At 37.8% G+C, this 23238-nt stretch overlaps 2 protein-coding genes across 5 annotated transcripts; one reads left to right on the top strand and one right to left on the bottom strand.

Moving 5' to 3' along the window:
* Nucleotides 1-79: 79 nt before the first annotated feature.
* Nucleotides 80-9685, bottom strand: LOC108664970 (potassium channel subfamily K member 18). Of its 4 annotated transcripts, none has more exons than XM_018151676.2 (10): nucleotides 9633-9680; nucleotides 6247-6305; nucleotides 4439-4561; nucleotides 3853-4013; nucleotides 3434-3575; nucleotides 3006-3144; nucleotides 2662-2785; nucleotides 2010-2247; nucleotides 1621-1745; nucleotides 80-1347 (listed from the first exon to the last, which is right to left on the bottom strand). In XM_018151676.2, the coding sequence occupies exons 2-10, from the start codon at nucleotides 6263-6265 to the stop codon at nucleotides 1186-1188; spliced, it is 1233 nt and encodes a 410-aa protein (XP_018007165.1). In that variant the 5' UTR covers nucleotides 6266-6305; nucleotides 9633-9680; the 3' UTR covers nucleotides 80-1185. The 4 variants fall into 4 exon arrangements, with proteins under 4 accessions (XP_018007165.1, XP_018007163.1, XP_018007167.1 ...); XM_018151674.2 differs by lacking the exon at nucleotides 6247-6305 and adding an exon at nucleotides 5693-5767; XM_018151678.2 differs by lacking the exon at nucleotides 6247-6305 and having other exon boundaries at nucleotides 9633-9685.
* Nucleotides 9686-13662: 3977 nt separating this feature from the next.
* Nucleotides 13663-23217, top strand: LOC108664967 (protein lethal(2)essential for life). The gene is made up of 6 exons (XM_018151668.2): nucleotides 13663-13777; nucleotides 20173-20308; nucleotides 20784-20906; nucleotides 21390-21479; nucleotides 21752-21886; nucleotides 22417-23217. The coding sequence occupies exons 2-6, from the start codon at nucleotides 20180-20182 to the stop codon at nucleotides 22696-22698; spliced, it is 759 nt and encodes a 252-aa protein (XP_018007157.1). The 5' UTR covers nucleotides 13663-13777; nucleotides 20173-20179; the 3' UTR covers nucleotides 22699-23217.
* The last annotated feature ends 21 nt before the right edge of the window (nucleotides 23218-23238 follow it).

Below are 23238 nucleotides of genomic sequence, written 5' to 3'. Positions count from 1 at the left end.
TTTTTCCGATCTCAAAATATAAAGCAAGGAAATTTATGAGATACATTCTTTATGTGGAGTGGGAGAATAAGATTTTTACAATTTTTCATATTTTATTTCACGCATTAAAACAGTAAATTTGGTCATTGCCGTATAAAAATTACTTTCATCAATATTTTGAATTTTTAACGGGTTCCATCTGAAGTTAAAAGTTTTATTAAGAGCGCTTTGAGTACAAGTTGTCGACCAAATCTTGAAAGTTGAGATGCTTTCCGGGCCAGTATTTTTTTATATATAAGTTTACGTCTGACATGTGAATATTGGTTTAAATTACGTTAAATGTACGTTTACCAACGGTAACTCTTGTAATTATCTCTTTAGGTACGAAAAGCGTTGTAGAATCTTGAAGTTTCCATAGAAAAAAGAGAAAATCCAATATACTCAAAGAAAAAATGTAACAAGCAGAAATACGTTATCGTATGCATGCATGAGCGCCCTCTATGCAGTTGTTCCACACGCGTTACTGAATTAGTGAAGAAATATGTTCACAACATTTTCTGTGCAGGTAAACAATTCTATATTTGCACATCAAAATTATCCACTTCAGGTGAATCAAGAAAAAGCTAAAAAAAAATTAAATTAATTTACGACCTTGTATAATAATTTGGTATTAAGGATGGATGAACGAACGAAAATTGTTTCATTTCGCTCTCACTGTCCTTTAAAAGTTTTGTTGATTAATAATTTGAGGAGAAAATGGGCGAGAGGCCTAGACCTGTTTGGATTGGAGTGTCAGCGAACGTTAAAGGCTTTCAACTTAGAAACAAATGAGCATTTGATTTATTCAGTAACGAAAGACTAACCAACAGGTCGTTCACCAACTATTAACTGATATGCTTTAAGTCTAAAATGCATTTGTCTCAGGGTGAACCGGACGTGATAGCTGCTTAAAAGTATATGTGCATGGTCTCGGTAATATCGCTCTTGATCGAACATTGAACGATTTATTATGCTTGATGATTAATATTCATACTTCAAAATATGTTTTTTTAATTGGCCATTTTTGATGAAATGGTTTGATAAGCTGTTTATCGACTCATGTAAACTCTGCAATGCCAATGGACATTCCAGTTGTTCCTGCCTGTTCATCTGAGCTCAACTCAAAAGAACTCCTTCAGATATCCAACAGCAGTGATCCGCACGATGCTACTGAGTGAGGTCAGTGAACACGAGGCCTCCCCCGCTGCCCTTAGGATTTGTCTTGCGAATATTTTTGATGGGCTTGGAGTCCTCGAGGTTGTGGAGTTGGCATTCGTTACCGTCCTTTCCGGCTGGCGTAGTGACCACTTCGTGCAAAGTCTTGCGGTACTGCAACGAACGTATAAACCTCCATTAGTGCATTAATTATATTATCCCTTATCAGTGCTGGATATTTTGCTTAGTTGTTATCCACAGTGGGTGCAACGATAAAATGTCTGTGATGCTCGGGGAAATCATATGAAAAAATTCATCAGACCAATTCATGTCCTGATTCAGCCAAAGTACCAGGTCGAAAGAAATTTCATCAAACTCAAATGCTACAATAAAATTTATTTCTTTCAATTGCACTGTGTTTGGCTTTCGAACAACTTAAAAACTCACTTTGTGTTTGATCCTGATGTCCTCGTCGGTTTCTTCTTTCATGCCGATCTCCTTTGCGAGCCACCTGAACTTAGCAACGATCTGCTCCTGGATGAGGTTGATGCACATGGAAAGCAGGGCCATGCCTGTACAAAATATTAATGATATTATTTGAAAGACAACATAATTTGATACCATTCAACTATTATGCATATAAAGTGAATTATGTTTATTACGATTAGTGAATGAATGAAATAACTTTTCAGCTCAATTTTTGAACCTGACAGTATACACCAGTTCTTGAATGAGCTTAGATCCACTCTGAAGTGTGAAGATTCTAATCTAAGGATCTTCTTAGGATCGAATATACGTTTGATGAATTCCTATCAACTTGACTTTGTTCAACTCACCGACGACGATGTAGATGAGCGTGGTGGCAAGTCTGAAGATAGTAAGAACGATACTTGTACTGGCATAATCTGCAGAAACTCCTGGAACGTAGTCGCCGAAGCCGATGGTACTGAGTGTGATGAAGGAGAAGTAGATCGCCTCGCTGAACTGCCAGCCTTCCCACAGCACGAAGATCACACCACCCACAGCCAGGTACAGCGCCAGAACGCACACGTTCACCGTGATTGGCACTTGAACCTGATTTAATAAATATTTTAAAAACATATTTTAAGCCATTTACAGTGAAGTTTATCCAATTATTATTGGATATAGTTTATATATACATTGGATATATTATTATTAACGGTGAAGTTTATCCAATCCATGCACATTCACTGTGACTAGTATCGGGTTGTATTGCAAAGAAAGAATCTTCAGACAGTGAAACCTTCCTCATTCTCCTAGTATGTCATTATTTTATTTTGATCCTTTATTATTGTAGGCTGCATGTTAAAAATTGAGAATCTATGAAGGCGAAACTTTGGTTGCTGTGAGATACGGAAGAGTTATTAAAGAATTATTACGTACGTGGTACAAAGAAGTCAAATTAAACGGTTTTACACAAATGAAAGATGTATTGGATAAAATGGTGATAATTTTTTGCAATGTAACCTCTTGCGTAGGCATGTAAGGCTCGTTGCCGACGACCTCCTTGAAGACAGACTTCGGTTTTTGGCCCGACTTCTTGACCTCTGATTTCTTGCGAATTATGCGACACACGACGCAGCAGCCGCGACTGGAAACATTTTCAGAAATAAAAACGGGACAACAAATGCCCACAAATCGTCCATTTCACAATGTCCGATGTCATAATTTATCCTATGTGATGATTCTGTCATTCATATATGATCTACTGAATATTCATATGGATAATTGAACTTGTTTGGTCATTTATTAATACAAATGAGTTATAATTTTGTAAAAAAATAAATTTTCTCCAGAGGTAACATGGTCACCTGTAGACGTAGCGGAAAGCGTTGGCCAGGAAGTCGCCGATGTTGGCGAGGAACACGAGCATAATAGGGACTCCGAGGCAGGCGTAAATGATGCAGTAAACCTGGCCGTTGAAAGACTTGGGGTAGACATAACCGTAACCTGTCCGGTAAAGCAAATGTCTTATAAGCCATATACGTATGATCAATAGTTCATACGTCCTCCTTGAAAGCAAATGTCAAGCAATACACCGGTTTTTGATCACTAGAGGGGGTTCATCAAGTCACCTCCCTTCAAAGAAATATGAATTTTTATGATAAAACTTGACGTGGAAGTCCCAAACAACGATGCGACTTTAACTACACTTCTATAACAATCCAAAACGAGGTGGCACGGAAATGTTCATTCGAGAGTCGAAGAATACTCGGCATGTAAAATGCTAAAGAATTACCGATTGTGGCCATTGTTGTGATGGTGAATATCAGGGAGTTGTAGAACGACCAGTCGTTGACAGGGTTATTGGTACCGTCGTATCGTAGTTCGGTCGCAGCTTTTACGATGTAGTTGTGGAAGTTGTAGATGTTGTTCCATGCCTGTGCGGACATGAAAATGTTTAATGTGAAGTTCTTTTACTGGAACTTTAACTGACGGTAATTTTAGATACTAAATCTTTTCATTCCAATAACATTGACGTCGATAGGTCGGTACTTTATACAAGAAAGAAGAATTCGTGTTTTGCATAAAAAGTTTATGGAACGCATTAAGGTTCTCGTTGTATTCACTGACTGCTTTATTGTTATATTATTCATAGAACACTGCATGGCTTCCTGACAGTCCTATTAGTGAAGCAAGTTTGTCAACATTTCTCACGAGTTGTTTGAATTTGTCCGCAGTGAGGTTCTGGCGACTTTGGTAGAACATGTCAAGAACGATGTACTTCTTAGACGAATTCATCACACGATATGCCCCTTGCTTGTTCAGCGTCGCCAGTTGTTGCTGCTGCGCTTCGGTGTAGATGAAAAGATACGCTCCTGCTCAAACAACCCGGATATATTCAGACAATTATTTTAGAATCGATGTTGAATTATTTTTATTTATGATATAACTTCTCAAAACTGCCTAAAATTTTGGCCTAAAACAATATTAAACCGATGATTCATCAAAAATATCTTCAGTATACATCGGGATATGTACAGAATTTGAGTTAAACTTAGCCTTTCTTGAATCAAAATGACATAAGTTCTCAAAATCTCTTCGTCACTGTTGTAATTATGAGTGGCTATGCATAATCTTTTATATCTGCTTTTCATGCTAATGTATACACTTTTTTATATGAGCGGTTTTTTTCTTGCCTTGGAAATGTTTCATTCTATCCACTACCGACGTAAAATTTAATATAAAGTGTAAAGGTTTTCATTCATCATCGTCCAAGTTAAATGGGTTTCCGAATACGTACCAAGAACTGCGTACAAGCAAACGATGAGGAAGAGGCCAACATGGCTGAGGAGCAATCGAAGGATCGCCTTGCAGCAGGACTGTTTGTTGCTGAACAAGTCCATTTTGAGGCCCCTGCGGATCTCTGCATTTTTGTGAGTAAGAAACTAAGGTTAATATTTGACGCCATATTGTCTCCTGGTAATATTTTAGGGAGTGCAAACGGATTTTATTTATTGTCAATGCAGGCAGCTTGGGTTAAAAATTTGTGGAAAGAAGTTTTGTTTTGGAGAATTGTTTGGAAAGTTTATTTTTCAGTAATGGATGCATAAAAGTATGTGAGAATTTTAAATTTCATTATGTTCAATCAAAAGTTTTAAATGTGCAGTTATTTAGAGTTTAATTACTTGATATCATTTATAAATAACGTACAAAGTAGCTATATTTCAGGTATAAACATTAGATTATTTAGAAAACCATGCTTTTTGTACTTAAGAGAAATTACAAATTCACTCGTGCATTGCCTCACAATTTAAATCATGTCAGAATTTTATATTCAGAGACTTTTTCAGCTCTAAGCTTCAGATGGTTTTGCAAAAGAAAAAAAAACATCAAGATGGCGATTAATCTCTCGTGCATTTGAAAGTAAACAAGAACAACGGGTGTGTTTCTCTGTGATCACAAGATAATTATTGTAATTCGTAGGACTGTTGATGGAGGAAGAAGGCTTGTATGCGCAACACCGTGCGTAATGAACAGCAATAATCCAGATTGAAAACGAATAATGTGAACGGAATAACTTTTACAGAATATATGAGGTTTATTCATCTTTATGGTGCATCATAAACAATCTTTGGACATTATATATATGGGGCGCGCACGCTTAAGGGACATCATGTTTGGTGCACCTGCGTTTAGGGGACATCATGTTTGGGGCACATGCGTTTAGGGGACATCATGTTAGGGGCACATGCGTTTAGGGGACATCATGTTTGGGGCACATGCGTTTAGGGGACATCATGTTTGGGGCACATGCGTTTAGGGGACATCATGTTTGGGGCACCTGCGATTAGTGGTTGGACTTGACGAATCAAAACTCTTTAAATATTGAGTTAAGCGAACGAACTTCGTTTTTATAGAAGATTTACCTTTCAAATCCTGTTGAAATGTCATATCAATGAGTCAAAGACCCAATTTAACGTGGAATATATGAATAGTTTGAGGGTGATATATTCTAAGCATGCATATTTAGGATCATGCGTTTGAAGGAGGTTACTTTTGCGCTTTTGAAGTGCCATTGTGGCTGCGGACGTACGGCCCCGTAGACTTTATGCAGATGTGAGAACTGGGGCTGTGAGGAGAGCACATGTAGTATCATCTAACTTTATTCCTGACTAATGTGCTACTTCTGATTCTTGATGCGATTGAAATTAAGTAATTTAATTATTCATCTGAGGCAATCTAATGACCAAGATTTTAGCAATGATCGATTCCACAGCCAAATGGTTGCATGTTATTAAAGATAATTCAGTGCTGAAAACTAGCAAGCTTTCAAGCTGATCTGTGGTATCAATGATAAACATTTAAATGGACCAAAGTTAATCATTTATTATTGAGAATCGATACAAACCTGAGTTTAATTAGAATACAGTGACGTGCATTCATCGTTGTGTGATAAGCCGGAGCGCTAGCATGTGAATATTTATTTATAAGAAAAACTTTCGGGTCTTTTTAATGTATATGAGCACAAGTTTAGGGTTTAGAGACAATCGATAACCACTCGTTTAGTCTGAGGCAGCTCAGGACAGTTGGTCATGCAGACGTTCTTACTTCGCTTGGAATGCTTCATGATCGCTGGTCCGGAGGATTACTCTTACGCTAACACGTCTCTTTAACACACAACAAGAAAATTATAAGTTTATTGCAACTTAAAATTGGCCACGTTACATGTCTTTATTGATAAATACCAATATTTATACACCTGGTTATTAAATACACTGCAGAAAACAACATCGTTGACAAGTTTAGGATAAGTTTAGGCTGAAGAATCTATAGGTCTTAAAGTTGAGTTTAGACATGACGAAATGCAAGCATGTGTTGAAGATATACATCAACAGCAGCTAAACTTGTACAGTTCATTTAGCCATGACCTTTCAAGTGCTTTGGTAAAATTTAGAAATATAATGAGGAACAAAGGGTTTACAAGTTATTAAAAAGAAATACGAACCTTATGCAAGTAATATTAGCGCATGTTATTTATTCAAATATCAAAACGTATTAAGAAGATTATTCGAAAGATTACACGATAGAGTTCGTGGGTTTAATGAATTAATTTTGAACTCGTTTAAAAAAATGTAGAGGTAATAATATGCTTGCAAATAATTTTTTTAGAAAATAAATTTTATCGACACGCTTTGGTTTGATTGAAAATATGCTTAGGAAAATAAATAAAAGTTAAAACTATTTTAAGCTACAAAACATGAATTTTTGCCACAATGAAACGAAACAGGCTGTGCATTCATTAGAACTCTATTATTCGTTTAGAAACGACAGAAGAGGTTTTAGTTTATGTCTCTTTAATTTCTATAGATACTAGTGGGAGATAACTAACTACTAAGTAGATAATGCGCTGACAGCAAATGTATCCCTATGTATATTTGCTCTTATCACATTTCATCCTTTGAAATTGTTCACAGTTTTTAGCTACAACTAAATATGAATAGTAATAGTTTCGAGTTCGTTCTCGCCCATGATAAACCTCATGATTTTCTAAAATTGCTCACTGCAGTTTCTTTTAATCATATTACAGCATCTTATGAAACAATTATTTTTTTTTTGCTCACAAAATTTTCAATTCTTACATTACAGTTTCTATAAAGAAAAAATATAACTCAGTACTCACTGCAGTGAGTGATAGAGAGCGCATTTTCTCGTCGACGAAAACGTGAAGTCACGGACGGACAGACGGACGGACAGTCGGACATGGCGAGCACAATAGTGCATTTTTTTCCATAAATAAGAAATGCGCTAAAAATAGTTGAAATTACTGAGACTCTTAAATAGAAATATTTATGGCTCGTTTACTAGTCAAGGGTTCTATTGAGAATTGCATCATTGAAAATTCAATTCATACGTGTATCACAAGCACTCAAAATACATAATTTTCCAGACGGCTATTCAAAGTTTCCCCGTCCTTCTATTCATATAAAATAGGGAAGTGATTAATTCATTGGGTGCTTGAGAAATTTTGTTGTCAGGAGCCCACGTCTGATTGCCACAGCGACGCTCTGGTGCATCAGACGGTCAGCCTGACGACGACCTCGCGGCCTCCACTGCAGCTCATCGACCGCAACCAAACAACAAATTTCACTTCCTCTCCATTCCGCTCGCTTGCGTGTATCAAATACAAGTATTCACTGTAGTCCCTCAATGATATTTTTTGTCTTGATTATATTAAATCAATAGATTATATATCGTCCAGGACTAATTTAGAGTTGCCTTTGCCTCACAAAAGAACTTGCCTGCCCTATAACCTAAAAAAAATTTGCATAATGTTTGGATTATCAAAATTTACACGATGATGGCGTGTAATTTGTTTCGTTTTTAAAGTTTTAATTTAGTTCTTAATTAATAAAATCTATACTAGTTGTTTCAATGAGTCTCAGTCATGATCATATATCGAAAAAGCTGCAAGTGATTTTTTTTTTTTTTGAAGAGGCGAACTAGATCATTGGGGATCGGTGTATAATGTGCATCAACTGACGTTTCCAACGTGATTTAATTGAAACGAATGCAACTCTCTGTCTCACATTTTTTGTCACAATTTCTACGACGTTTCACGAATCAGTCAAAATAAAGTTGCTAAAATTTGTATGCAATTTCGATTAAGTTGATCAAAATTGCGAATTCAGTTGAAACAAACATTTTCCTGACAGTGTAGTCAGGAATGAGCAAGCCATTTGACGCAAGCGAGAGTTTGTGACTATAATAAACTAGTGGGCCACGCCCCAAGATGAAATTGTATTGACTCCTGCAGTATCTCAGGACGCAGGTATTGTTCTGGGTTATTTCTAGTTATGTATCGGGAACATGGCGCTTATTTAAGTTTTATTAGTGCTGGCATGCTTCATCTGATGTGATGGTTGCGGGTTATTGCTTTACGCCACGAAAGAAATAATTTATAGAGCATTGATTGCGACGCAGGGTATGCATATTTTTTAATAGCGAGAGCTAGCTATTAACGTATTTGCAACATGATAGGAAAATTCATTAAATGTTCCTGAAATTACTGAATTAAATACGAAATATTCATATAAGATAAATATTCATAAGATGCCGCATATAAGAAATATGCGGCATCTCGCCTGCAAAGGAAGTGCATTTTCTGGGCGTTCGATTTTTTCTAAAAATAATTTCTGCATCTGAAGCAAAGGAGACCATTGCAGTGAACTTCCTTGGTTCAGGCCTCATGATTGTCGCCCGTCAGCAGACACCCAAGCAAGTATTTACCGAGTCTAGCACAGGTCCGCCTGACTTAGATGATTTAAAAGGCATTCTTTCGTTCTTCAGTGATGCTCTTGACAGACATTCTGATTTTTAACGAATTAAATTGGGCTTGTTAGGGCACACTGACATTTTGCTAGGAGCCTCACAACGCTCACACTCTGACGCAGAATATGGAAGCTCTTGTCAGCGTTTCGAGATGAAACTCGAGCGCTCCTGAGAAAACCCCTAACTATTTTACCGAATGATAACGTATGCTAAATCCTACAAAGTCAATTTGTGGAAAATTTTAGAAGCTAAAAAGTACACCTTAAATTCAAATATTATTTTTATTCATGTAAACACAAGTTACTTATGTTAGTACAAGCTGGAAGATGTACTTATTTTTTATATGAACTTTAGGTCGGCTATTAATTTCTAAATCTCCAGCCATATTTAATCAATTGAATGATTTATGTCGTCAAAGTGCAGTTTTTCTGCCAACTTCATGAATCTGTAATTCATCTTATGAATTTGTAGAATGGTTACTTCGATTGTATCACAATTTATTCAGAGTAGATTCACCTAACTACCACTACCTACTAGTAACTACCAACTTACAAGTTTTATCAGAATATAACATCAGTAACTAAGAACAAATGTAACAGAATAAGATATTGAACATTTTAATGTACCAACATTAGAAAATTTCAACATAAACATTTTGATCTTACCTGCAATATCAGCCGGTGAAGACTATGTCTGTAACGAACAGGTCTTGGCGAGGTACTGCCTGGTGCAGGGCGCCGTGCGCTGCGGTGTTGCGATGTCTCCACAGCGACCAGACGTTGTTCCCTCGACTACACCAAAGTTTCGATCAAACATGAAGTTGTTAAGTCGCTCCTCGTGCGTCATGCTGGAGTATAAAGAACACCGCTGCTCTAAAGATGATCTTTGGGAATGTTAGAATAGAAGCTCATGGCAAACACAATGGGTCAGCAGTTACCAGTTTTAAAATAATTTTATGTATGTAAATTATTACATAGAAAGACCGTTTTAATTAGCATTAAGTGATTTTTCTGCGACCGAAACTATAGAATCACACATGACTACTGTTTTTCTATCAAGCGACATTCACCTATCATTGAATATTATATATTATTCTTTACCTATGCATCCTCAACTCCTTCAAAATTGCTGTCTCTTACTCTATCCAGGACAGTAGTTCACGATTACCAAGATTAAGTTAATGCGAAATATTCTGTAAAAAGTCATGCACTCAATTTATGACGCATTCTATGATGCATGACGTCACGAATACAGAAACTGATGAGCAGGTCTTCGGCTCTGCCATTGACTGGAGCTTGTATGACGTCACTGACCTCGCTGCAGCGTGGGTGCCTGCTGAGAGCATGCGCGCTGGGTGTTAACAAATGACGTGCTGAGCGGCGCACTTAAGCAGTGTCGTGAAAATGGCATTCAGGTGACGGACCCATGTTATGATACCACGATAAGTTCAATAAGTGGCAAATTATCATAATTTCAACGGGTTACTTTTATTTTAGCGTAAAATAAATTCTCCCTATTCTAATCTATGTATAATTTTGTCGTATTAATAGTTTTGGTCGTTGTGCAAAGACATTAATTCTTGCTCATTTTAGGGTAAATAAAGTGACTCTTTAGTCATTTTGAGAATATTTGTCTGGGCATGAAGGGCATCATTGACTGCATAATTTTTTGTTGCTCTTTTGCAAATAGATTGAATTTAATTAGCTAGAAATCCTTCACTAATTAATGTTTCACTTACTTCAATCCTGCGTGTTAGTTCTAATGGTATATGACCAACATTAACTAATGACTATAGTAGCGTTTCAACTTACTAGCGCTCCAGTTACTCAGCTGTGTCGCTCCGGAAGTTGATGATAAGCAGTATCAATGAGAGAGAAGGTCTCAACTAACGTAAATTTCTCAAATAAAAAATCGACGAGGGTGGAAAGTCTTAATATACGGCCCGCTGTAGCTGGTAGGTGAAGATCAGCGTTAGCGCCTCAAGGATGCGAAATAATGAGAAGGGATAAGTGAACGATTACGAAGACACTTGTACAAGAAGTTGCTTGCGCGAGACATCGGAGACCAGCACTATAGAGAAACAGAGTGAAGAAGTGAAAGGAATCCTACTTACAAAAAGAACTTAACCCCACACAAGAGGGCCATAGTCGGGTACATGAGCTCTGTGGTGGGGCGCTCAGGAACAATGTTTCTAAAAACGTAAAATTTCTAAGGACTTTTGACGAGCATAAACACGCGCCAAAAGTTCATACTACCGTCTTGCCATTAAATTGGTTATTATAAAACGATGCGAGGAAATGCTTTGAAGCGAAATCCGTGAATTTCCGTGGAATCCTGGACCGTGGAAAGTAAAATTAAAGTTAAACGTCATTTTGAAGCTCGAAGCTGGTTTTGCAGTTGAACCACGTAAATCATGGCCTCATAAGTGCTTATAGCTGGAAGCATAATTAACAGTTTTCACGATTCAGTATCAATTGATTATATTAAACCACGACTCAGTATCAATGCTTGACTTTGTGTAAACCTGATTACATTTTCATACTCGACCAATCCACAACATTATTTTGTAGTTATGATCTTCTGAAGTGCACGTAAGTTTAAAACTTGAAACGGTTGCTTCAGCGGAGGAGTGTAAGCCCGTACGGTCGAGGGCGGGCGAGTGGGCGACGCGTGGGCGACAGCTTCGCCCCCATGCGCTCGACGAGGAAGAGGTCCTACGAGGAAGCAATACACGTGCGCCGAATTATCATTTGTGCGGCTAGAATGTTGTGTCATTGGGGCGGAGCGCCGCCATGAAAGATGGGGAGCGCCTGTTCAGGTAATGGAAATGCGGGAGGCTGCCTTGACTTCCTTGCTGTTTTTATTGCAAGTCTGGTGAACAGATTGCGTGAAGCATGCATACTTACTGCATAGACGAACGAAGCAGTTATTTTTTCAAGTAATTGATTAATTTTTTATTTCATCGTAAAGCTATTTGTTGATTTTTTTTGCATTATAAAATTCAACTCATTTATCGGAGAATTAATTTCTCGAATCGCAACTGGGGCATTCTTCTTCATTTGCAAAAGAATGAGCAACTTCTCCGTAACAGAGACTGATATATTATTCAAAATGATATTTTTGTGGAGTTAGCAAAAGTGTGGAAAGAATTTACTTTATATATATTTATAATTATATTATATATAATTATATATAATTTGGGCAGTTCTGCCCAAAACCGGAAACTCTCAGCCTTCCCTGTCTCGCTCTCAATCCAATACAATGATCTTCTTATCGGTATCAACCAATAGCGTTATCTTGATTGTTATCGCACATCACTGCATTATTACTGTATGGAGATTCAGATACTGCGGCACGAGATGGCACAATACGGTTCTGAGTAGTTATTTCTCAAACAATCAACAAATGCATACGAGTGATAATTTGTTAGCTATAATTTGCAATTAATTAGCATTAAATTGTACAGCTGATTGTCGTGATGATAAATCTTGTTCAAACTGGCGATAAACTGAGATTTAGGGAAATTTATGAATGCGTCTTGGCCAGTTTAGTGATATTAAACTTAAAAGCGTTTAAACTTTGCCGAAATTCAAATTTTGCGTCATGCTTTTTCATGTTTGCTCATGCTTGCATGACAAGTGCCGTATATTTACTATTTATTAGATTTTATTAAAACAAGCGGAATATTTATTGAAATATTAGATAATGTCCAAATAGCTTTTGTACTTCGCATGGCTACTCTGTATCAGTAAGTATTTCGTCAAACAATATTATTTGGAATGCGCACCGGACTTCGTTTCGGTGCACATACGTCACGCTTTAGCGAGCAAAAGTATTTTTTCACATAAAAATGAGATGAACACAAACATGTAAAATTTTCGCTTGTGCAAAGATAATAAATTCGCTTTTTTTCAGATCATATATAAGCAACATAGAGCTCTCATGCAGGTTCATTTAAGTAAGATACAGACATTACACATGCTGGGCATCAAAGATAAATAATATACAGACAGCACACATGCTGGGCATCAAAGATAGATAAGAAACACACACTTGACTTGTATAAGATGATCAGTAACTATCTCATGACACCAAATAACGTACGTCCACAGGAAGTATATCATATGACGGGTTATAGGGCTGGGGTGATCAGTTCCACTACAACCTGTTAAATTCGTACGAAATATTTAATTTAAAAGTGCAGAGCTCGGAGTATTGGCTCCTTCTGTGTGATGTTTATTTCATGCATAATTATGCTGAACTGAGAAAAGTGGTGCTTCTTATCAAGTTAAATCTTGTCTTTTATAAAAATTCGTGCAATTAATTGCTTTGAAAATTCCCACTGACTTGCCGGTTAACAAAATCACTGATAGTCTTATAGCTTGCTTTCAGGGAGGCGTCGTTGGAATGCAAGCTCTAACCAATTTACCTTTACTTAATCCCCCAAATTTGAGAATAACACAGCGCTTTTCTCAGTCAATTAAAGCGCGTGGGATTTTCTAGACTCTTCGAATACACGAATAAGAAGAAAGGAATGCGCCGCAGACACACGCAGTGGCACCATGCGTCATCAGCATTGTGTCGCGGGAGCCCGCGCGCCGTTTTCTGTGCGACGTTTTCTCCGCACGGGGGCAAGTGCAGCGAGTGTGTTAGCGCGTGCGTCATCGCACACCGACCAGAGCTTATAAATAACCAACGCACACGTGCCGAGCAGTACAGTTTAGAAGCTGGTCTAGTGAACATCTCTGGTGTGACTCTCCTGTCTCGACCTCGCTTGTGTTTTCCTGTTACTGCCTCAATAAAGCAATAGGTGAGTAAGGGATTGGCACACTAACAATTGCTTTCCAGGCATGAGTAAACTAGAGCTGCTGGAGCTCGGACATGAATCCTTCAAGTGTTCTACTCGATGAATCGGATACTGATTATTCATGAAGCCTCCATTGACATCTTTTAGATGTTTATTCTTCATATATTATAATTTTATTTAGTTGACCGGATTGTTGATCGCTGCATTCGTTTAGGGGATTTGTAGTTCTATATATTCGGATCAAATTTTTATTCTCACAATATCGAGTAATGCGAAACATCATCACAAATATCGTATTATTCACGAGGCGATGTTGCTGTTCAGTTGAATTTGGTAATTTCTCAATGTTAAAATCTTATGAAGTACTACAGAATTTTATTTTTATCCCGCAGAACAACTATTACAAAATTTTTATGTCGCATTGAAATATCTTGAAAAACACCGTCTTAGGTTCATTCTAGTTAAAAAAACGCAATATTTAGGCGAATTCTCACTAATGAACATGCATGTTAAACTATATAAGATATACATTTATCATACTAAATGAAGTTGCTAAAAAAGTCCGTGTACTTCGCCGAGACAAGTTCTTTGTTCGCTTGTTCAATACTAACGAGATGGCTTGCCCCATTATTGAACTAATACCAACTATATTGTGCAAACATCGGGCTTGTCCAGTCAGTGACCTGCTTATCGATCACAAGCTTGTCCACTTTCTGTGTCGTACGAAATGCCTCATGAAATGCTTTGTCTGAAGTATACATAAAGCTAAAGAGTCTGCTTGCTCAGGCGAATAACCTGGCGAAGAATAACCCCATTTATAGAGTTAATTTTAACTCTTGAACTCTATTATGATAAATATTCATTTTAAAGCAATACCGTTACAGGCTAAATCAATCTCATTATTCATTGCAGGAGAAATAGAGCCAGTCTCTACGAGATGAATATATAGTGAATATATTCCTTCACTCTAAAGTAACCATCAAAATATACAATCGTGGAACCCATGAATTGCTAGGATATTTTGTGAAGAATTATATGAAGCAGTCCTACATGTACAGTTAAATGTGACAGTAAGCGGCTGAATGAGTAGCGGCTTGCGGTGGTGTGAGTAATGGACTCAATTGTGCAACCAGGCCAGCCTTTGCACTACTGAATCATGCTCTCAGTATATGTATATCAGTAGCTCTCAGTATATCAGTAGCTCATATACTGAGAGCATGATTCATTAGCTCATATACTGAGAGCATGATTCAGTAGCGCATATACTGAGAGCAGGATTCAGTGGCGCATATACTGAGAGCATGATTCAGTAGCGCATATACTAAGAGCAGGATTCAGTGGCGCATATACTGAGAGCATGATTCAGTTAATCATGCTCTCAGTATATGAGCTACTGAATCATGCTCTGACTATGTGCGCTACTAAATCATGCTTTCAAGTTTTGCGATACTGAATTTAGGGTCTCAGACCCTGAATTAATCCAACGATGCTGCGCTGGATTAAGAAATCTTATAAATGCGCTACTGAATCAGGGTTTCAATGGAAATGCTACAGGATCGCGATCTCGTAATTAACCTGTATAACAAAGAATTTAAAAGCCAAGAAAACCCAAGCAAATTCACCATATCGATATTGAAATATCGATGTGGTGTATATTACTGAAATATTGATATTTCAATATCGATATGGTGAATTTGCTGGGTGTTTTCTTTGCTTTTAAATTCCTTGTGAACTTGTGATATAAGCAGACTGATAATATATGTTACCTGCATAAAACAGGCGCTAGGGAAGAGAGTTCGTCTAAACCACTTCGAGCGCTCCTATACCGCATTGCTGCGTGGACTCCATGCAGGACCGGTTAACTTCAGTCCAGTGAATGATTTACCTCGCCCCCTCCCTGGTTTAGAACTCAGCTCGTGCGATACTGCACTCGATCAGTTAGACATCAGTCTGAGAACCTGTGCGTCTGAATCAGGTGATCAGGCCGGATGCCCCCTGAATCAGTCGCTGTCTGATCGAGAGCAAAGAAGGGAATCTGCATCCTGCGGGAGACAAAGAAGCATTTGATGCATTGCTGCCATCAATGAGGCGCCCGTAGAGCGGTAGTGCGAGAGGCATCCTCCTTGAGTTGATTGTGATGCCCACAAATTGAACGCTTCTATTAATAACTTGTAGTACATGTACATGCGATAATATTGTAAGTGAATAAATAGTATAAATTAGTTTTATTTAAACATGAATATAATTAAGTAAAACTGAATAGGATGACTCGTGCGTTAAGAAAGTTATCAGATACCCTTACTTTTTAAGGAGCCGGCAAGGCTGGCGTTTCTTGAACGAGCAGTACAAAACAAACTTGTTATTCTGCTTCTCTTGTGAGACTCAATTCCTGGAAACGAAAACAATCACTTAAAATGTTCTTAATGTATTTCTATCAGTAATTTTAATTGCAATATAGTTTATACGCTATAGATTGACACGCAGCCCTGAAATAGATGCTTATAGTTTATTTCACAAATTGCAAAGAAAAGTTTGGGTTTTAATGAAACCGTCGCGGTTGTGTACTCGCCAACGGATAAATATAGGATTGGCATCCAATTTTCCATCGATGACTCGATGAAGTTTGCCTGGTCTTCCAATCATCAATGTCTATTCAATTTGCTCCAGTATTTGTTCACTACAAATTTTATTAATTATTACGTTAATTGTCTGTATAGCCAATAAGTCAATTGATAATAGCCAAGATCCAAAAATTAATCCAACGAATGCAGTAGCTACAAAACAAACAAAAAAGGAAAAGCTAACAAGAAGTTATTAAGCTTAATTGAGAAAATTAATTCGGTTTATCTGGTAAGATCAACGTTCAGGTATATGAACATAAACGTAAAATTATTCTAATACCTAACAAAGCCCAAGGTGAGACACATATTCGCTCTTTCTCCGCCATGTCTTGATGCAGAAATTCTCGGAAGGCTCCTCGCCTGAAGGACGAGGCTTCGCAAGCGTTATTGTGTCGACACCAGCATGACCTCATGGACGGCGGGCGATGAGATCATCTCCCTTGCAGGCAACTCCTAACATTAGCGTACTGATTTCTACCTTCACTATGACCGTAAAATTTTAAACTGTTAGGACCAGACAACATGTCAAATTACTGGTGAATGGAGATCGAGTGACGCGAAATTATATGTAGCTGGCAATCATTTGATTTCGGGATTCAAAACCCCTGGGTCCATATACTCGTATAAATTTTTATTTGGCCATTTTCATCTACTATGACATTTATCATATCTTAACACGTCATGATAATCGAAGACATCAATAAGGCCGCACGGTGCAGCTCAGTGTGGTATATCTTGGTCGACTTCTATGGTTTACGACTTGTCACGCGACCTCAATCAGATGCGCCAGCACTGAAGCTCTCTACGATTTTCCTGTGACGGTGAAGTGAATTTACGAGATGCAAGAGCCGCAGACACAGGCGGTCTTTGGTGTACTCGCGCTTTACTGTTGCCAAGGCTACACTTAATAGCGCCCGACTGCAACAATCATACAACACTCTATTTATTCTCAGTGCTCGCTGTTAAAGCGAATGCTTTTAGCTCACATTTTCCTGCTACATGCGAGGCATAGCTAGTAAAGAAGAGAATATGAAATAACTGTATGATACTCTCTCTCGTTATCAAGTAATTCTACATTCCATATTAGGTAATTAGAAAACAGCGAGTTGTGCTATCGTAAATTGTTTGTCGGGAATCTCCATGCTTATGTATGCTTTTCAATTTTGCCGTTATCAAATATTTTTTGTCCGTCAAATAAGAATTAGGGTGCATCAAATAGAGTTTATATATAAGATGAAAAGTATCAATTCTTTCCAATTGATTATTCATACTCGGCACTTTCCACTTCAACGATTCAATAAAATGATCTTATCTTCTGTTAGCATGAGGGCTTTGTACAATGTGTTCTGTGCAATGCGCATCCACAGAGAGGATGTCTGTAAAAATGTTCATATCAAGGTGGCATGTCGAGCACCACGTATCAGTGCCATATTGGCGACCCGCGGGCCTACCAGCGTTCAGAGACTCATGTCAATATTTGTAAGTTACTTTTCATTACAATTATTAAAAATTTGCCTTTTGCACCGTTTTGCTTCTGAAGAAACTCGTCGCTTTAATTGCAGAGTCGCTTGCCGCCATGTAGTTTTTGATTACCATAAACATTGAAAATTTTACAAATATCTAATAAGGAAGACCATTTCAGTCAAATGAACGGATAAGGTCTTCATCTGGAAATTCATCTCTTAATATTTAATTATAATTTTATTCGAGGTTGTGGTCACTTTCGGACTATCGCTCATCTGTATACCGAAAATTGAATTAAGTTCTAAAAAAGATGTCCCAAGCTACACAAACCAACCCTTAAATTAATAGCACAAAATAAAACTGATATAAACAGATAAAATAAGTCAATATAAACAGATAAATGAGTCAATTTAGAGTGATGGTCGTCACGGGAGCTCGGACAGTGGACAAAGCGAGCCGATATTTCAACAACGGCCACCAGAGCGTCGAAACTTTGGCAGCAGCCCAGACCGGTCGAGCGTCTGCTGCCTCAAGCTATTCTTCTCCCGGGCCTGAGGGGCAGAGAATAAGCAACTCTGTGTCAGAGCCAGCAACGCTTGCTTTTCCAATAGAGCCTAAGACAATCTTATTTAAAACTTAAAAGTTACAATGAAAACAATAATTCTGGTCCTTTTGTAGCGTCGCTGTCTCCCACCCTTCTCGCAAAACAGCTAATTTGACACCAGAGCGAAATAATTAGGGTTCTGTTTTGGCTCAAGTTTTACCGTCAACATTTCGCTTGCCTTGAGTCGCCCACTTTTAGAGTGGCATTCCTTTTTGTGCTTGGCTAAACAATTAGCGAAAGGAGGACGTCTAAAACAATAATTAACAACCCTGCTTACTAGCCGAGACATATACATGTTGGAAAATACTTCAGGGAAAAAATACTATCAACTTTTAAATCAACAGCGAAAAATGTTCGCTTGCAGCTGCTAATCTTCCTAAAACAAAATGGATTTCATAAATGTATCCTAAGCAAGATCGGTCAAGGACCTGAGTGATGTGTTGTGGTGAGAGGTGGTAATGGTTATGGCGTGGGCTGCAATGTACATGAAGGTTGTGGTGCTGAGGCGGCCGTGCACATGTCGGGTCTTGGAGAGGCGACAAGAATGCGTCTGAGGTCGCAGCTCCACCGGTCCTTGTATGTTTCATTTAATTGAAGTAAATTACCAGCACTGGTGTACATGCTCAGTCAAGTGAGGAAAGTTTAGCCGATGCCTAAATGAGGATATTATTGGTATCTTGCTCACAAAGATTTTGCTCTACTCATCGTATGAAGAATTCAAGAGTAATTTCCATCACTCACGAACACATTATTATTTCAGGTCATTACGCTGAAATAAAGTTGCATCAGTTACTTTCCGGAACACCATAATAGGTGCAGCATACTGTAATCCTTGGCGGTTGAAAAATTTAATTAAAAGCATGCCTCAGATCTGCTCACTTTTTAGTAAACCAATAAAAAATTATATTTATAATTAAATAATAGTTCACTGTTTGTGAAGAAAAGGTCTCGCGAGATATTAAATGCCATTGAATTTTATGCTTCTTTTTTTCGTCATTTTATCATTAAGAAATAATTTGATACGTCTACCGCTACCGAAATATTGCGTATCAGGAAGCGACTCTTTAACTTCGATGATACGGTCTCGTAACGTAACCGCGAGATGCCTTAACTCCTCTACTGCGACAGCTTTTCCCTGTCTGCAGATGCATCAGCAGCGAAGGCAAGATTATTTCTCATAATCTTGAGCTTCCCAATGTTTGACTGAACCTCACAAAAAAGAGCCACCAAAACCATCAATTTTGACGGTAAAAAAATACCGCTTGGCTCTCACCAGAAGTAGAAGACGTGTGTGTGTGACGATCTGCACGACACGTCCTATTTATTTACATAGACACTAGTTGCTTCTGACGGCGCACTTTACCGCTGCTCATAGTTCCGTGGTTATTTGCAATGACAACGCTAATGCTGAAAGTCATGATAGTAATATAAGCTTCTAAAAACTAATTCTAGCGCTGATTTAATTCTTTATAGTATTTTTTCAGGTAATGTGAGTTGGACATATGCATTCTAAGTATTATTAAAAAAACTATCAAACGTCTCTCACGAGTTCACTGAAAATCCGCCACAGTTTGAGTCTGGATGCTACCTACTACTGGGAATTTGCATTCAAAACGTTCGACCTGCATGCTAATGGAAATAATATTATTGTCATTTATTCTTCGGTCAACCTTAGTCCAATCTATGATGTTTAAATTTTCTCTCGGTAGATCCATCATGTCTAAGACCATCAGCCTCATCAAGCGCGAGTCTTTCTTCGACGACTCTTTCTTCCAGGACGCATGGGGTGACTTCGACTCCGCAATCCAAACCATCCTCGATAAATTCCACGACAAAACCGTGAAGGTATATTGGTATACTAAATTCTCTCTCTTTTCTACTGGAATTAATTATGAACAATTATGTAGCTTGCTTATTCAGTAAAAATATATAAATAATATGTCGATGTTTCGTGAGCTTGAATGTTCACTGCGTTGGTCAGCGTACGTGTGCCGTCTATCCTATTATATCCTGAAAGTAATGCGTGTTTAATTGATGACACAGCTTGTTATCTTTAGCATTATCAACACAAGAATGAATCGCATGTAAAATTGCCAGTAATCAGACTGATGTATATCGATTGTAACTCTTCAGACTTGTTACTAGTGCATTCAGATCAATTTGTAAATTTTGTTTTACTCTTTACGAATTTCATTCCACGTCATATTGAATTTGTTTACTTTGCATTTTTATTGTTTAGAAAATTAATTTCAGTGAACTTTCACATCGAAGCTATTTCTATAAAACTGCGTTTTAATTAAAAGTATTATGATGGCCCTAGGTGGACAGCGGCTCCCGCAACGAGTGCCGCGACGTTTACCGCAACATCCGCAGCAGCAGAATTGACGATGACATCTACGCGTCTCAGGCGCTTCAGGTCACAGAAAAGGACGGACGATTCAGCGTGAGTCTCAGATATGCGCTCATTTAATCGTACACTTATATAATTCGCATATAAATAACTTCGCATTTTTTTCTGATATTATGCTGTAGAAACGTGCAAATTAGTCGAATATTAGCAAGTGATTATTTAAATAAAACCTATATTCCGTGCCAAGTTTCAAAATCTAAAAGCGACTGTCGTTCAAATTATGTCGCGCTAATCAGAAATAGAATTGTTGCTGTACGGATATGTCAAGATGCAGGAAAATTGCGCTTATGGAAAATAATTGCAAAGTTCACAGCTTCCGATGTCACTGAATGGGACTCTATCGAACTATGATTTTGTGACGGTTGAATATCATCGATGATTTATTACCATTTTTACTCTTGAATATATGCTCCTAAATATACAGGAATTTCAAGCAATTTCTCAAATGAAAATTTGTTTGACTCGATGAGTAGATTCAAATGAACATACTGATTTCAGAATGCCATTTCCTTACAGTGTGTTATGGACGTGAAGGACTTCAACCCAAATGATCTCCAGGTCAAAGTGGTTGAAGACAGAGTCATCGTTGAGGGCAAATACGAAAAAGTGAGCTAACAATGATTGGTTGTAGGGGGAAATTTTGTGATTTTGACTTATGAGAAGAATATTATCGACATTGTTTCGCTCCAAAAGAAGTGATAATTATTTATATAACTTAGTCTTGATCCAATCAGAAACAAAATGATGTTCGGCCTAGAAAATTTTCTTGCTGTTCCGGTTGAAACTAAGAAGCTGATTACACTAGTAACGTGTTTAGTTGTTCAGATCAGAAATCAAAAGCTGGTCTTCCTAGTAACATTTTTCGTTGGTCCAATCAGAAATCAGAAGATGGTTCCTGCGTGTCGAGCAAATCCTTCTACAAGGAGTTCACCATGCCAAAGAGTGCAAACTTGGACCAGGTCTCCACCGCTCTATCGAAGGACGGCGTTTTAACAGTCAGGGCCCCCAAGAAGGTGAGAGAGCTTCAGGGTTGCAACTACTTGCAGTCTGCATTGAATTTAATAAAATAGAATCTGGAGCTGAAGATTTTGAATTTGTGTTTATACTCCGCGGAGGAAACACGTTTGCATGTTCATTTTCGTCTGGTTGTTTACCAACACTCATTTTAAAATTTGGAACAAAACATTTAACATTTTAAGATCACACAATGTGGAATATACCGTACTCGAAGATTCCCTAACAATATTTAATCCTGGAAAATAATTGCTCAGTCATATCCATAGGTGGTTTATTAATTCTAAAATTTTCTAAAATACTTAGGCATTTAGAGGTACAAAATTTGGTATTGAACAAATTTTCAGTCATCAATAGGTCAGTTATTAAACGCTGGCTTATTGTACATCTTTTGTTAGAGTAAAAATATTCAAATGAATTAATAAAATACTAAAAGGTCTAAAGCGAAAAAATCTATGTTTCATTGTTGTTAGGGTTAAATTCAATAAGGCAAAAACAATACAAATTTCGACATCATCATTTTTTACAGGAGGGCAGCGAAGTCGCAACCGCAGGCGATGGCACAGTTTCCAAGTCATCGGTCCAGCAATCATCCTCTTCATCCGTCCAGCAGTCTTCCACCTCGACATCCACTTCCGTCAAGAAGCAGTCCGTATCATCATCCTTCACCTCGACGTCATCCGTGTCTAAATCCTCGCAGCTGACCTCCTCTTCATCCATCACGAGCAGCTTTGATGACATGGCAAAGGAAATGAACGACCGTCTCGTATTCACTCACGAGAGCGTCAACCTCAAATTGCCTGAGAACTAATTTGTTATGCACGAATAATTTACTTTGGTCTCGTAAATAATGCTAGCTTAAATGCGTAAATTATTAGTTTCTTTTATTTTATCATCCATCTTGCTGCTAACCCATGATTGGTTTTCTTGTTTTTCTTGCCTGCGTTCGATTTGAGGGCTAACTTCATCAAAAGCTGCAGGATAACAATGCAATTCGTGCTTATTCTCATAAATTGCTTTTTCATGGACCAAATTTCTATATTTTGCTTTTTCCAGACTTCGCCCAATCAGTTTTGCCTGAAAAAGGTTCTGAGCGCAGGCCCGCTCATTTTTTTCGATTACGTTTTTTTTCAATCATAGACATCATGTCTACGAAGGCAATACCATTTCACCTATTAGCATTGGTATTGTGTTATAAAAGACGAGAAAACGTATCAATTAGATGTGCTGAACCTCTAAAACTTTCTAAGGACTCGCACCTCCAGATACTTGAATTACGTGATTAGTTCTCTAGAAAAGTGTCGTACATTTTAATAAACACTCTATTTGTCGCATTGTTTTAATTAAATAC

Source organism: Hyalella azteca, unplaced genomic scaffold (genome assembly GCF_000764305.2).
Source record: "Hyalella azteca isolate HAZT.00-mixed unplaced genomic scaffold, Hazt_2.0.2 contig13648, whole genome shotgun sequence".
In the NCBI taxonomy this organism is placed as follows: Eukaryota; Metazoa; Arthropoda; class Malacostraca; order Amphipoda; family Hyalellidae; genus Hyalella; species Hyalella azteca.
The sequence above is the reverse complement of the archived record's forward strand: the minus strand, read 5'-3'. Positions and strand labels throughout refer to the sequence as shown.